The sequence below is a fragment of the Impatiens glandulifera genome, chromosome 1 (genome assembly GCF_907164915.1).
Source record: "Impatiens glandulifera chromosome 1, dImpGla2.1, whole genome shotgun sequence".
Taxonomy (NCBI): domain Eukaryota; kingdom Viridiplantae; phylum Streptophyta; class Magnoliopsida; order Ericales; family Balsaminaceae; genus Impatiens; species Impatiens glandulifera.
In genome coordinates, this window is record NC_061862.1 from 4,212,983 (window position 1) to 4,227,538 (window position 14,556).

The window sequence follows — 14,556 nt, forward strand, 5'->3', positions numbered from 1 at the left end:
TCAATAAACGGTTTTCAATACTTAGGCATACTTGTTTAAGAGGGTTTTCAATACTTAGGCATACTTGTTTAAGAGTTTTTTTTATTAGGTAATGGGAAAAGGAATGATGAGCGAATGTTTGGCAAAAGTATATAATTAACTAATAGTAAAATAATTACCTTCTACTAATGATTCGTTCAATTCTCTTAGGAGTTATAATACTTTATTTCATTCATCTTCTTCACTTCATCAAACATGTCTTGGCCTTCTTCTTTACTGAAACCTTCAACTCCTCCAACTTTCCTAGTTTACTCTTTGGAACTCCAATCCTCTTCCCCGGATGATCATTTGTCCTGTATTTCTACCATTGGGTACGAGCACAACACAAACTGCTTCGTAACTTAACTGGTAAATTTCTCATACTTTTAGTTTGTGAAGTTATAAGGCATATGTTTCTTTGTTTTTACTTTTTCATGTATATGATGAGTTTGGTCACTCTGTTTTGTTAGTTCGTCGGTAAACTTTTCTATTGTATATTTTTATATCTTTCGTTCATTTTTGAACTGTATTAGAAGGGTTCTTTCAGTGTTTTTGTTCTATAAATGTTGTATGTATTACTGATAATATCTTCGACCAGGAAAATATATTTAGAAGAATGAACTTTTTATTTATTTACATTTGCATTTAGCTGGGATTAGAGTTTTTCGGACTGTTCGTTCCATCGGAATATCATTTTTCTCGGCCTTGTTCTAGTTTTCTGATGTTGTAAGCAATTACTTTTTGAAAAAAATTTGTTCATTTTTAAACCCTAGCTCATACGGTTTAGGCAGTGAGCTCCTCTTAGTCTTGAAGCTGACTAACATCTTCACATTCAATCTACAATCTTGTAGCTTGTAGTATTTTCATCTTTTCTTACAATTTTGGTTGCCTTTGCACATGAATTTCTAGTTTGGATCATGTCATGTTTAAATTGAAACTATTTATTTGAATCAATGTCTTATTTGGATTGAAACTATTTTTATAAAATATGTTAGTTCTCACATCAACCCATAAATATTATTCATAGATAATTATTTCCTTCATATGATACTATTTCACTGATAAAAATTAATTGTCTGTATTTGTTATGTTTTCTCCAAATTCAAATGAGTGCATGATATTTCTTTGCTTAGTAATTGAATTTGATACTGTTAATTGTGAAGACTCATAACTCATTGTCATTATCTTGTTTTGGTATTATCCTAAATTTACCCTTCTTCCTAGTATTAAAGAAAACTCATCTATGTTGCTTTTAATTTTAATTTTCTTATTAATGTCTTTTTTTTATGTTGGGAAAGTTTTGTTTTAGTTTATATCTTCAATGTTAATAAATATGATTGGTTTGGTTAGTTTGTAACGTTGTTGTTTAATAAAGTCTCATGATTGCAATGAATTTATTGTAGCTTAGGTTTAAGAAATAGTAATTTCTTAAATTTTTAATGTAGATAAATGGTTCACCCTCTTATCACCTAACGTCGACGAAAACTAATGAAGTTATTATTACTTTAACAAACAACAAACAACATGTTCATTTTTTATTTTCTCAATATTATGTAGAAATTTATTCATACATTCGAGAAAGGTTTCATGATATCAAAATGAAAGAAGAAAAAATAATCTCTCGAACTAGATGAATGGTTAGATTGACAATGTGATGATGCTCACAAGGAACACATCAATAGAGGAATAGAGGAGGTTGTAATAATGTTCGAATATACCTTGGTCCATCACAAAAAAAAGCAGGACAATTTTTCTACTTTTTTACCGTATGATAGAAACGGTGAGTAGACAATTTCAACAAGTTTTACTAAAGAAGCCAGTACTCATCTCTCAGGATTGCTGCGATAAAAAAATGAAAATAGTTTTAGTTATATTGAACATTATACATTTATTATTATAATACATAAATTCTAAGTGAATAATTAGTTTCCTATAATTTTGTTATAGTTGTTAATTATAGACTCCTTTAATTTGTAGGGCTACTTAGGAGCATTATATGGAACATCAATTAAAGTTATACCGTCTAATGAGAATAAATCTCAATATCGTATGAGAAAAGGTTGTATTTCAACAAACGTATTAGGCAGAGGGACGGACCCAGGATTTAGAGTTGGGGTGTGCTTGAAAAAACCTTAGGGTGAGCTTAAAATAATAACGAGAAAACTTTGGATAAAACGAGTGGATATAAGTTAGTTTTATCATTTTTTAATAATTAGACAAACAACCAGTGAATTATATTAATTTTTTATAAAGAAATTAGGGTGTGATGTCACATTTCTACAATAGAAAAAAACTTTATTTTTTCGGGGTGGACTATCCGTCCCTGTTCTATGTTCTATGTTCTATATCAATCATTCAATATTTCTGTTAAGATTTTCTTATAGTTTAAAAACTCAGTAACTATTACTTATATTAAATGAAGTTCATCCAATAAAGTTCATATTTATATTATATTTATTTTCTACCATTTTTTTTTGTAAGATGTCTACCTCTACACTTGTTTCTCGTGGACGGGAAAATCAAACAATTTTTTTTAAGAAAAACGACTTAACATCATTTCAACAATTTTAGATTGAGGAGGAAGATGCATTGATTGATGCTCTCAAAGAGCTAGCTTATGGTCAATTATAGAAAGTAGACTATGGATTTAAGAAAAATTACATGGGTCATCTACGCAAGATAATAATGCGAAAGATTCCCAATTTAGTAAAGAAGCTACTCTCCATATTTAATCAAAGATAAAAATATTAGAGACAAGTACAACCCCATTTCGAAGATGTGTATGAAAAATGGTTACCAATTGGATGACATTGAACATAGAATCAAATGTGAAAAATAGTGGTTTGATGAATGGTGCACGGTAAACTATTCTAAATTTATATAATCATTTATGAATTTTTACTTTTATAGTTTTTATTTTGTACTTTTACATATTTTGAGTGTTATATTTTTTTTTTGTTTAGACTCACCCCAATTATGTGGGATTGCGATATTTTATATCTCATATTTCCTAAGTATAATATTGATATTATCACATTTATCATATTGTGATAATATCTTACCTAATTAAAATTACAAGGAAATTAATATAATAATATAAATAATAATGATATTATCACAATTTATTATATTGTGATAATATCTTATAGATATATTATATTATATTCTACATCCCTCCTCAAACTCAAGATGGAAAAAGTCTTGAACAACTTGAGGTTGAAGACGATCGAGATGTTGAACTGTTGATGATGTATTATTCAAGCTTTAGAAACTCGTGAGATGTTAAATCCATCAAACTACATTATGACAGTGTGTTGACTGAAAAGAACCAGCGAAGTAAGTAGAATCCCATGCCCTTTGAATACTGGGTGAAACAATAACCGAAAAGAAACTCCAAAGTTACTCGTGAGTCTCAAGATATTCATCCAACAACAGGATGACAGTGTGTTGCCTAAAATTAAAAACCAGCGAAGAAGGTAGTCCTATAGGAATAAAATGATGGTGAAACAACACCTGAAAATAAACACATTCTAACAGAAATAATAATAATAATAATAATAATAATAATAATAATAGAGTTTTATTATAGCCCTCCATCAATGGTTAAGTAACCAATGATGGAGGCAGCGGAAGACTAGATTTTGTGCTCAAGATCAAAACGAAATCTCTCACTGAGAGAGCTCTAATACCATGTTAGAATAAAGGGAGAAAGAAAGATTATATTGGAATGTTGTGTGACCGAGTTACATAGGTTATGTCTAATATATAGACATTAAATTAAATTTATAAGAAAATTAATATAATATAATATTGATATTATCACAATTTATTATATTGTGATAATATTTTACATAATTAAACTTTAAAAGGAAATTAATATAATAATTTAATATAATATTGATATTATCACAATTTATTATATTGTGATAATATCTTACAGATATATTATATTATATTCTACAAACTTCGTTACTCGGATGCGCTTGACTAAAGAGTCGGGTCATTAGGCAGAAAGTGAAAAAGAGAGAACAAGCTTGGTAGAAGCGGAGGAATTGAATAAAAAGAACAGAGGGCATTTAGAGTTTAAGGATACTCAACCTTTGAGAAGTAAGAGGAATTTCCCCTTACATGTCGTTGGAAGTTAGAGTGTCACGAGGCTAGGGAACAAGGGTGTTTCGGAATTGTCATTTTAGGAGTAAGATGACTTCGTTGCCCCAAACTAGAAATCTACTCATTTATTTGGATGTTCTCGAGTGGGAAGGGGTCGTATGAAGCCCATATAACTCTAAAAGGCCTTATACTCTTTTTCGCTTTCTCTATTCTTCTCTGCTTAAATTATTTTTATACAAGCTGAAAACAAAAAATCATTTAAGAAAAATAACAGTTAACAAATAAAAAAATTGAATCAAAGAATATAACTACAAATGTTGTAGATTTTTCTAGAATTTCGTAACAAATAATTGTTTAAAATGAAAAGAAAATATAATTTCATCTACAGACATTCCTATCAAAATAAATCTAACAAAAGATTATTTTTTTTTTGTTTGGAAGATTAGAGAAAATAAAACTTACTTAAGTCGATCGAATACAGGAGGATGAAGTGGTCAAGAAACAATGATTGACAATAACATAAATAAAGAAGAAGAATGTGTCGTTAACTACTAGCGAAGAAGGTGTTGTTCTTCTGTCGTCGAAGTAATAAAGAGAGAAGATGAGAGATGAAAATGACTAGTGAAAATCTTAACAATAATTGATTATATAGTAAGTAATTTTATTAAAATTACAAGGATAAATAAGTCTTTGGTCTTTTTGTTTAGAGTTTCGTGTTTAATATTTTTTCACTTTTAAAATAAACTTCATATTTTAACTTGTTTTCACCTTTCACTTAAATATATAGAAATAAGTTATTATAAATACGTGTTTTCGAAAAAAATAAGAGATAAAAAACAATTATTATTATTACTAAAGTAAGAGGAATAGTGAGAGAAAAAAGAAATAAAAAAAAGAGAAATAAAGATTTATTTATTGTTAATTTAGGTAATTGGGTTGTGCATATGTAGTTTTTCGTAGCCCATGATTCATGAATCTGTTGGACTTGGACCAACTTTAATAGGGTAATGCTAACTTAATATATTAAAAAGATCAACTTTAATAGGGTCATGCACTCATGTTAACCTAAATAAAAAAAATGTGATGTTCTTAGTTAGTCTACAAAATTACGTGGTCTGGCTATAAGACAATTACAAATTATTCAATACGATACGATGGTCATTATAAGAATTTCATACAATTTGTTTTTTATAATATATTAAAAAGACCAACTTTAATAGGGTCATGCTAACTTAATATATTAAAAAGATCAACTTTAATAGGGTCATGCACTCATGCTAACCTAATTAAAAAAATGGGATGTTCTTATAATAGTTAGTCTACAAAATTACGTGGTCTGGCTATAAGACAATTACAAATTATTCAATACGATGGTCATTATAAGAGTTACATACAATTTGTTTTTTTATAATATATTATAGAGTTGCCAATGAATTAAATAATATTATTGAGAAAGATCCGAAATAGTATTTGACATATTTCTTTTAAAATAAATTTATTTTCTCCCTATTATGTTTAGTGCTTTTCTGTAAATGTACTACCAAATTCTACCAATAATAAGTTATAATTAAAACAATTAATGAAACGACATTTTTAGACAAATAGCAGCTGGTTGAACTTTGAATATTTTGTAAGTAATAAGTTGCAAAAACATTATTATTATTGTAAATTTAGAATAGAATGATTTAAGAAAATAAGGGTAAAATCTATCTCTTCTAATTGCATGAATAAAGAGCCATGTATAGCTGGTAATTCATATTGGCTTAATGTACTCATTTCAGCTAGCTAAATGTAGCCATTAATTAGCAAAGCATTTAACTAATAAAACTGCTCAATTTAATAATTACAAAATAAAACCATGTTTTAATGCAAAATGTGAAATAAGAAAAAACATTATCACTTATATTTGGCTGGGTTTAAGAAAATCTTTATTAATATTTCAATATAAATATATATATATATATATATATAATTAATGTATATTTCCTAATGGAAGTCATTTGGATCATCCAAAATCTAACCAAATCTTATCTTATTCCTAGTAGGGCTTCTTAGAAGTGCGGTTTTGCTTGATTTCATCATGGCTTCAAGCTTTCAAGGCTTGAGAGACCAATTAGCTCACTTAATTAAGTCTACTTTGACGTGCAGTAAAGAAAACGGAGGAAAAGAAAGAAAATGAGAAGAGGAGATTTTTCTTTTTAAAGCTTAGGTTTATTGGATTTTGTTAAAAAAAAAATTATTCAAAATATTATACATACATGAAAGGGAATTTCGAATAATGAAGACAATTGGAAACTCGATCAAAGATGAAATATCCTCTATAAAATCATTACAAGGAAATGAATGTTCAAATAGTTCTTGTTTGATGACTTGTTTGTAATTCAATTGTTTGTTGTTCTGTTTGTTCTGTAATTCAGTTGTTTGAAACTCATTTGTTATTTTCAACTTATTTTTCCTCTTTTGGGAGTTTTTAGTGAAATGACACTAAGCCGTTTAAAAAAAAACATTTTCAATAGTTTACATACCTAGTAAAGGAGAATATGTATTATATTCAAGAGGGAGGCCATATAAACTTCTTTTTCTATATACCCTTGTAGAAAAACATTATTAATGTCAACTTGGTGTAAATACTAATTTTTGGCAACCATTATTGTTAACAACATACAAAATATAGCAGGTTTAACCATAGGGGAAAAACTTTCAACAAAATGATTAGAATTATGTTATCAAATATTTTTATCAATATTTTTATCAACAACATTAATATCAACTTCAGTACAAGCAAGATCATAGAAATTTGAATCATCATCAATGTATAAGAATGGAGATAAAAAATTGTCCTCTGTTTCACACACTAATATGAGGAAAAGAAACACATATGCTCATGGAAAATAATATCTCTACTAATAATTATTTCTTCAGAAGCAAGATCATATATTTTATATCCCTTTTGTCCACTATTATATCGCAAAAACAAATACATAATCACGAGAATTTCTCAAATATCTAAGTAATCGTACAATGACTTTCCAATGTTTATTACTTGGATTACTCGTGTATCTAATTTTCTTACTATATAGGCTATGTTTGATCTTGTACAACTCATTAAGTACATTAGACTCCAAATTATTCGAGAATATTCTAATTGTGAAACACTCTCTCCACGATTTTTAGATATATATTGACTTGTATCTATCAGAGTCTTAGACAATGTAGAATCATCCTTGTTAAAATTTTCAAGAATCAAAACTCTTAAGACAAATAATGGTCTTGAATTCTATAATAAACAGATGAATGATTTATGTACTACATGGGGTATTAAAAGACATAGGTCTGTACCGTATACACCACAACAGAATGGTGTTGCTGAGAGAATGAATAGGACACTTCTAGGGAGGGTAAGAGCTATGTTAGCGTCATCTGGGTTGTCTAAGAAGTTTTGGGGGATGCTTTGCATACTGCTGCTTATTTAATAAATAGGTCCCCTAGTGTTCTCTTAGGAGGGAAATGTCCTGAATCTGTGTTTTCAGGTAAACTTCTTGATTTGAGCAACTTAAAAGTTTTTGGTTGTGTTGGCCATGTGCATCATAAGGTTGACAAGTTGGAGCCTAGGTCCAAGAAATGTGTGTTCTTAGGCTATCCTGAAGGGGTAAAAGGTTAAAGGCTTTGGGATAGGAGTGAACACGGGCTTAGGATTGTGATAAGTAGAGATGTTATCTTTAATGAGAATGATTTTCCTTGCTTGTCTATGTCTCCCACTCCTGTTAATGATGCTCCTAATAAGGTGGAGCATGTGCCTGTAGTTTTTGATCAACCTACTGAACATGATGTGAATGTTCTCAATGAGGTGGAACATGATAATGTGCATGATATTGATGATTTGCATGATTCAAATGTGTTGTCTGATTCACATGATTTGTCTGATAATTTGCATAACTATCAACTTGCTAGGAATAAAAGTAGAAGAAATGTTAGAAAGTCTGCTAAATTTAGGGATGATAATTTGAATGATTGCAATATGTCTGAATTTTCTTTTAACATTTTGAATCCCTAGATTGTAATGAGCCTAACTCTTACGAAGAAGCTTTGAGGTCTAAGTTTTCTACGGAATGGATTGTTGCTATGAATAATGAGATGAATTCCCTAAGAATCAATGATACTTGGAAACTTGTTCTTAAACCTCATAATTACTCCTTAGTGGATTGCAAGTGGTTCTATAAGGTGAAGCAAGAGTATGAAAAAGTTAGATTCAAGGCTAGGTTAGTAGCCAAGGTATTTACTCAAAAGGAGGAAATAGATTATGTTGAAATTTTTGCTCCTATTGTTAAATTCTTCACTACTGTTAGAATTATGCTTGCTTTAGTTGCTCAATTTGATTGGGAATTGAAGCAAATGGATGTTACTACTGCTTTCTTACATGGTGAACTTGATTAGAATATTTATATGCATCAACCTGAGGGGTGTGTTGACCCCCAGTTTCCTGATCATGTTTGTTTGTTAAAAAAAGCCTTCTATGGTTTAAAACAATCTCCCAGGCAATAGAATATCAAGTTTGACAAGTGCATGCAATCTTTGATGTTTAAAAGAAGTTCTTCTGATCATTGCCTTTACTTCAAGAATATAGACTATGTGCCTGTATTTCTTTTATTGTATGTGGATGACATGTTGATTGTTATCTCATGTCTGAAGTCTGTTATGCATGTGCAAAAATCGCTTTGTGAAAATTTTGACATGAAAGACTTAGGTGATGCTAAGTAGATTTTGGGCATGAATATCATTAGGGATAGAACAAAATTTTCTCTTGTGTTGAATGAAAGTGCATATGTTTCTAAAATTTTGAGTAAATTTTCTATGTCTGATGCTAAATCTATGAATGTGTCTCTTGCTTCCCACTTTGTGTTAAGTAAGGATCATACTCCTAAGACTGAAACTGAAATAACTGAAATGAAGAATGTGCCTTATTCCAATGCAATAGGGTATGTTATGTATCTTATGATTAGTAATAGGCCTGATATTGCATATACAGTTAGTTGCTTGAATAGATTTATGTCTAACCCTGATATGCCTCATTGGAATGCTTTAAAATGGCTTTTGAGATATCTAAAAACCACTATTGATGTTGGCTTGACTTTCTCTAAGTGTTCTGTAGGTACAAAGTTGGTTGGTTATGTAGATTCTAATTATGCTAATGATAAGGATAATAGAAAGTCTACTACTTCCTATGTGTTTACTTTGTATGGCTCTTGCATAAGTTGGAAGTCTCAACTTCAACCCATTGTTGCTTTATCTACTACAGAATCTGAGTATGTTGCTGCCACTAAAGCTTTTAAGGAAGCAATTTGGCTTAGGGCTGTTTTGTCTGAAATTGGTTTTCTTGACAAAAATATGGTCATGTTTTCTGATAGTCAATATGCTATTCAACTGTGTAAAAATCCTGTTTTTCATGATAGAACTAAACACATTGATGTTAGGTTTCATTACATTCGGGATATTGTTGAAAAGGGCATTGTTAAGTTAGAGAAAATTCCTTTAGAATTTAATCCTGCTGATATGGGTACTAAGTGTTTACCTGCTGAAAAATTTATTTCATGTAAACGGATTTTAAACTTTGACTTAGGGAAAACTCTTTGAGGTTCGTCCTTTGTGGACATGGCATGCTTTGTGATTTTGCCTCCAATCTTTGTGATTTTCCCATGCTTTGTGCTCTTGCGTTTGATCTTTGTGATTTTCGCATGCTTTGTGCTCTTGCATTTGATCTTTGTGATTTTCGCATTCTTTGTGCTTTTGCGTTAGATCTTTGTGATTTTCCCATGCTTTGTGCTCTTGCGTCTGATCTTTGTGATTTTCGTATGCTTTGTGCCTTTGCCTCTGGTCTTTGTGACACGAGTTTACCTTGGGTATTCTATTTGTTGCCTCGGTGGTAATAAATTGGCGATGATGTGTCTTGTGATTCCGTGATTATGTTTTGCACTATTTTAGGCCAAATGTGGAGATTGTTGGGTATTGGTTGGCCCAACATTGTGGCCCAATCTCTAGTAACCCGATTACTGGACTTGACCTAATAATATAAATAGATACTACTCTCTTGGTGGGAGGCAGAGGTCTAATTCCTTTGTGATGTTTGGATGCTAGAGAGGGTTGCCTCCTTTGTGTGAGATAGTGGTGCAACAAAATCTATAAACAAGAGGACTAAGCCAAACTTCAATCGCATTCACACCCAATAAGACCCACTTAAATTCAATAGCTTTTTTTATCTTCTAATAATTCAGTCAATACCCAGGTTTGGTTTCTTTTTAGAGCATCTAACTCTGCTTTTATTGCATCAACTCGTTCCTAGCTTTTATTGGCTTGATCATATGTGTTTGGTTCCTATATAATAGAAACATATGTCAAAAACACATATACGAGTAATCTAACCATGAAGAAGTGTAGTATGTATAGATTTGTGGTGTATGGTATGAGGTCAAAACAGTAGGTTCAGAATGATTTACTGATTTTCTTAGTTTCTAATGATTATAACCAGGTTTAATTACTGAATCATAGCTATTCATATAAACTTGATAACCATGCATCGATTTATGTTTGAATCATAGTCATTCAAATTGGAGACACTATTTGTAGATGTGAATGTCGACTTTCAACAAAAGGATTAAAATTAGGTGATGAAATATTTTTATCAAGATTTTCAACAACAACATTAATATCAAATTCAGTAGAAGCGTGATCATAAAAATTGGAATCATCATCAATGTATAAGAATGGAGTCAAATAATTGTCATCTGTTTCACACAATATTGTGAGGAAAGGAAACACATATGCTCATGGAAAATAATATCTCTACTAATAATTATTTTTCCAGAATCAAGATCGTATGTTTTATATCCCTTTTGTTCATCATTATATTGTAAAAGGATGCATTAAGAGGCTCTCGAGTCAAATTTAGACTTGTGTAGGTGAGAATTCGCAACATAGCATAAGTAACCAAAAACTTGAATACTTGAATAATCTAGTTCTTGTAAATTTAACATGTAAAATGGTGTTTTCCACTTATGTAAAATATGTTTATAAGAAATGTAGCCATAAGAATTGAGAATAACCGTAATTTAGATGGCATTTTAGATTCAAACATAAAGCTCGAGCAACTTATAAAAGTGCTTGTGTTTACGCTCCACCAAACTATTCTGGTGTGGACTATATACACAAGTCTTCTGATGTATAATGTCATAAGATTGAAACAGATTTTGACATTTAACACTTATGAATTCACTCACATTGTCTGTTCGGATTATTTTAATAGATTTATCAAACTGATTTTGACATTTAACACTCATGAATCACTCACATTGTCTGATCGAATTATTTTAACAGATTTATCAAACAGATGCATCATGCTTAGATTAAAGCATACATGTCTACTAGATCCTGTATCTATAATCCATAAACCATATTTCATAAAATTGTTTATTTAAAAGGCATATAAGATTGAATTAATACGCGCATATCCACCACAATGAGCAAAGTTAACCTAATTTCTTTTGAGTGCCTACACAATCTCTTGTTGAATCAGCACAGTAAATTCAGTTCGTGTATCATTAACATTCTTTCCAGCATCAATAGAGGAATCAACCATGTTAACATTGTATATTTCTTTCACAGTCATATCCTTAGAGTTTTTGTACTAGTCTGGAAATCCCAAGAGTTTAAAACATCTATCAACATTTTGTCTTTATCCTTCTTTCCTTCAGAGTTCAGACACATTGTGAAGTTTCTAAAACTATTATCAAATCCAATCATATTGATCACTATGTAATCGTTTTTCTGTTCAACAAGTAACATGGAATAGGCTTTGTTGACGTCTGACAACAGATGCAATTCAGAATTTGTCTCATAGCATGCATATACATCTCATTCAATCCCATCAGAAATTGAATCAATTTATTAGTGAACAATTTATCCAAAATTCCTTTTAATGTATCACATGTACAAATATACATCTGGCAACAGATCCAATTTTAAAATTTGTCTCATAACATGTATATACATCTCATTCAATCTCATCAAACATTGAATCAATTTATTATTGGACATATCCAAAGTTCCCTTTGATGCGTCACATATACAAATATACATCTCGCAACGGATTCAATTTCAGAATTTTTCTTCTAATATGTATATACATCTCATTCAATCATATCATAAATTGAATCAATTTTTCAGTGGACAATTTATTCAAAGTTCTCTTTGATGTGTCACATGTACAAATACATATGTGGAAACGAATCCAATTTCATAATTTGTCGCTTGGCATTTATATAAATCTTATTCAATTCCATCATATATTGAATCAATTTATCGGTGGACAATCTATCCAAAGTTCCCTTTGATGCATCACATTTACAAATATACATCTGGCAACGGATCAAATTACATCTCCTTCCATACCATTAGAAATTGAATCAATTTATTAGAGGACAATTTATCCAAAGTTCTCTTTGACGCGTCACATGTACTAATATAGGCCACTGAAGGCAATACAACTCATCCAAGAGTTTTAAACATCCAACGACATATTACCTTGAACAATATTATTGATCTTTTTCTTCGCATAGCCAACTCGATCCAAAGCTCTCGAACCGATGTGGTGTAGATGAATGACTCAAATTTATTTCAAAATTAAGTTAAGAATCCAAGATCTAACCATACAATTAACATGATTCCACTACTCAATTTTAACAGTTCCTTCCTCTAGTTTCGCACAAGTATCCATGATATAGTTTAACTTCATCTTAGCACCAAGCGCGATCTTCAATACTCGACTCCAAATGAGTTGAAAATTTCCTTTCGCTAACTGGATCGACCTAGACTTGTATCAGGATGATCGGAATTATAAAGAAGTAGAAATTTATCATTAAACTTAAATCGTACATCACTCATTTTTTCAAGTTTTTTCTTATTTTTCTAGAAATGTAGTGAAAAGAATGATATAAAAACTTAACTTACTTTAGGAAGTGATGAAGCATGTTTATATACACTTACAAAATAAATTAGTTACAAAAACAATAATAAAAAACTAATTCTAAACAAGCTATTTATACATTATTAACAACATTAAGCTGACAATAAGACAAAAATGAGCAATGAAATATTAAATAAAGAGCACATCTGTGTATGGTAAATATACACCAACCAATAAAAGTGAAATCATTACACCTCAATTTGTTATAGAAAATAAATTTTGTAAGGTATTTCATCAAAGAAATAATGCTACTAATGAGAGTTGTTGAAACCCCATTTTGAATATGCAATTGTCAGCTAAAATACATTTGTTCCAAAGGTAAATTCAAGTTTGAACAGGATTAACCGAAAGGACTGATTCAAATTTTCATTCATATTTATTTGATTTAGATTAGTTAAATGCTCAATTTTTGATTATATTTAATCAAACTGGACAAATGGAAGAAATTTTCTCAAGTTCTCATAAGTATTCATCAACTAAATGCTCGCAACAGAAATCTGAATACAAACTACAATCACACAGTTATAGACTATTGAGAAGCCAATTGAAAGTCACATTAGACTAAACATTGAATTTGTATATAACTCACTATGCATCATCAATTCAATTTTCAATAGTTAATGACTATCAACATTAAGGTAAAGTGGTAGAGAAATAAAAGATAGATTCAACAACAGAAAATACAATGAAACCCCTGAAATCTAGTAATACCTAGGAGAGAAGTAAATTATATAGGAATGTCAAAAATTTGAATATAATGGCGTTATAAAAAAGAACAACTGAATGCAAGAATCATAATTCCTAAGTCAATGTTGGCAATGTATATCACTGATTACACTATCGAGAAAGATGCATCAATGACTCTAATTACATTGCCTTCCAAGATATCACATCAACCGAGATTGGATCAATCGTGGATTACTACAATCTAAGCAATTTAACAAAAACCAAAAATCAATAATAGGAACTTCTTAATGCATTGACGTCAAGGTAAAAACTGTCGAAAGTCAGAATCTCAGTTCCTAGATCGATATTGACAACGTACAGCGCTGTAGACACTATGAAAGATTAGTGCTTCAAAGACTCTAATTTGTTGCCTTACAAGAAAATATCAAACGGATTGAAAACAATAATATGATGCAGAAGGCAGATTAAGAAAACCAAAATAATAGAGGTTGAAAAATTAAAAGGTTCAACAACATTTAGTCTTCTTCATAGTTTGATGGTATAACTTTAGACATCATAGCCTGTCTGCCTGAAAAACGTAAAATGTAGAAGAAACAAATATAACAAAAAAATAAAATCCTTTTATTGTATGTGAAGAGATCCAATCATATTAATCACCATGAAATCGTTCTGTTGTTCAACAAGTAACATGGAATAGACTTTGTTGACGTCTAGCAACCGATCCA

The 14,556-nt window shown here is 30.2% G+C and overlaps 1 protein-coding gene across 1 annotated transcript; it reads left to right on the forward strand.

The window, feature by feature from the left end:
* Window positions 1-8,979: 8,979 nt before the first annotated feature.
* LOC124929077 (secreted RxLR effector protein 161-like) lies at window positions 8,980-9,931 on the forward strand. The gene is made up of 2 exons (XM_047469382.1): window positions 8,980-9,599; window positions 9,922-9,931. The coding sequence occupies exons 1-2, from the start codon at window positions 8,980-8,982 to the stop codon at window positions 9,929-9,931; spliced, it is 630 nt and encodes a 209-aa protein (XP_047325338.1).
* Window positions 9,932-14,556: the final 4,625 nt, after the last annotated feature.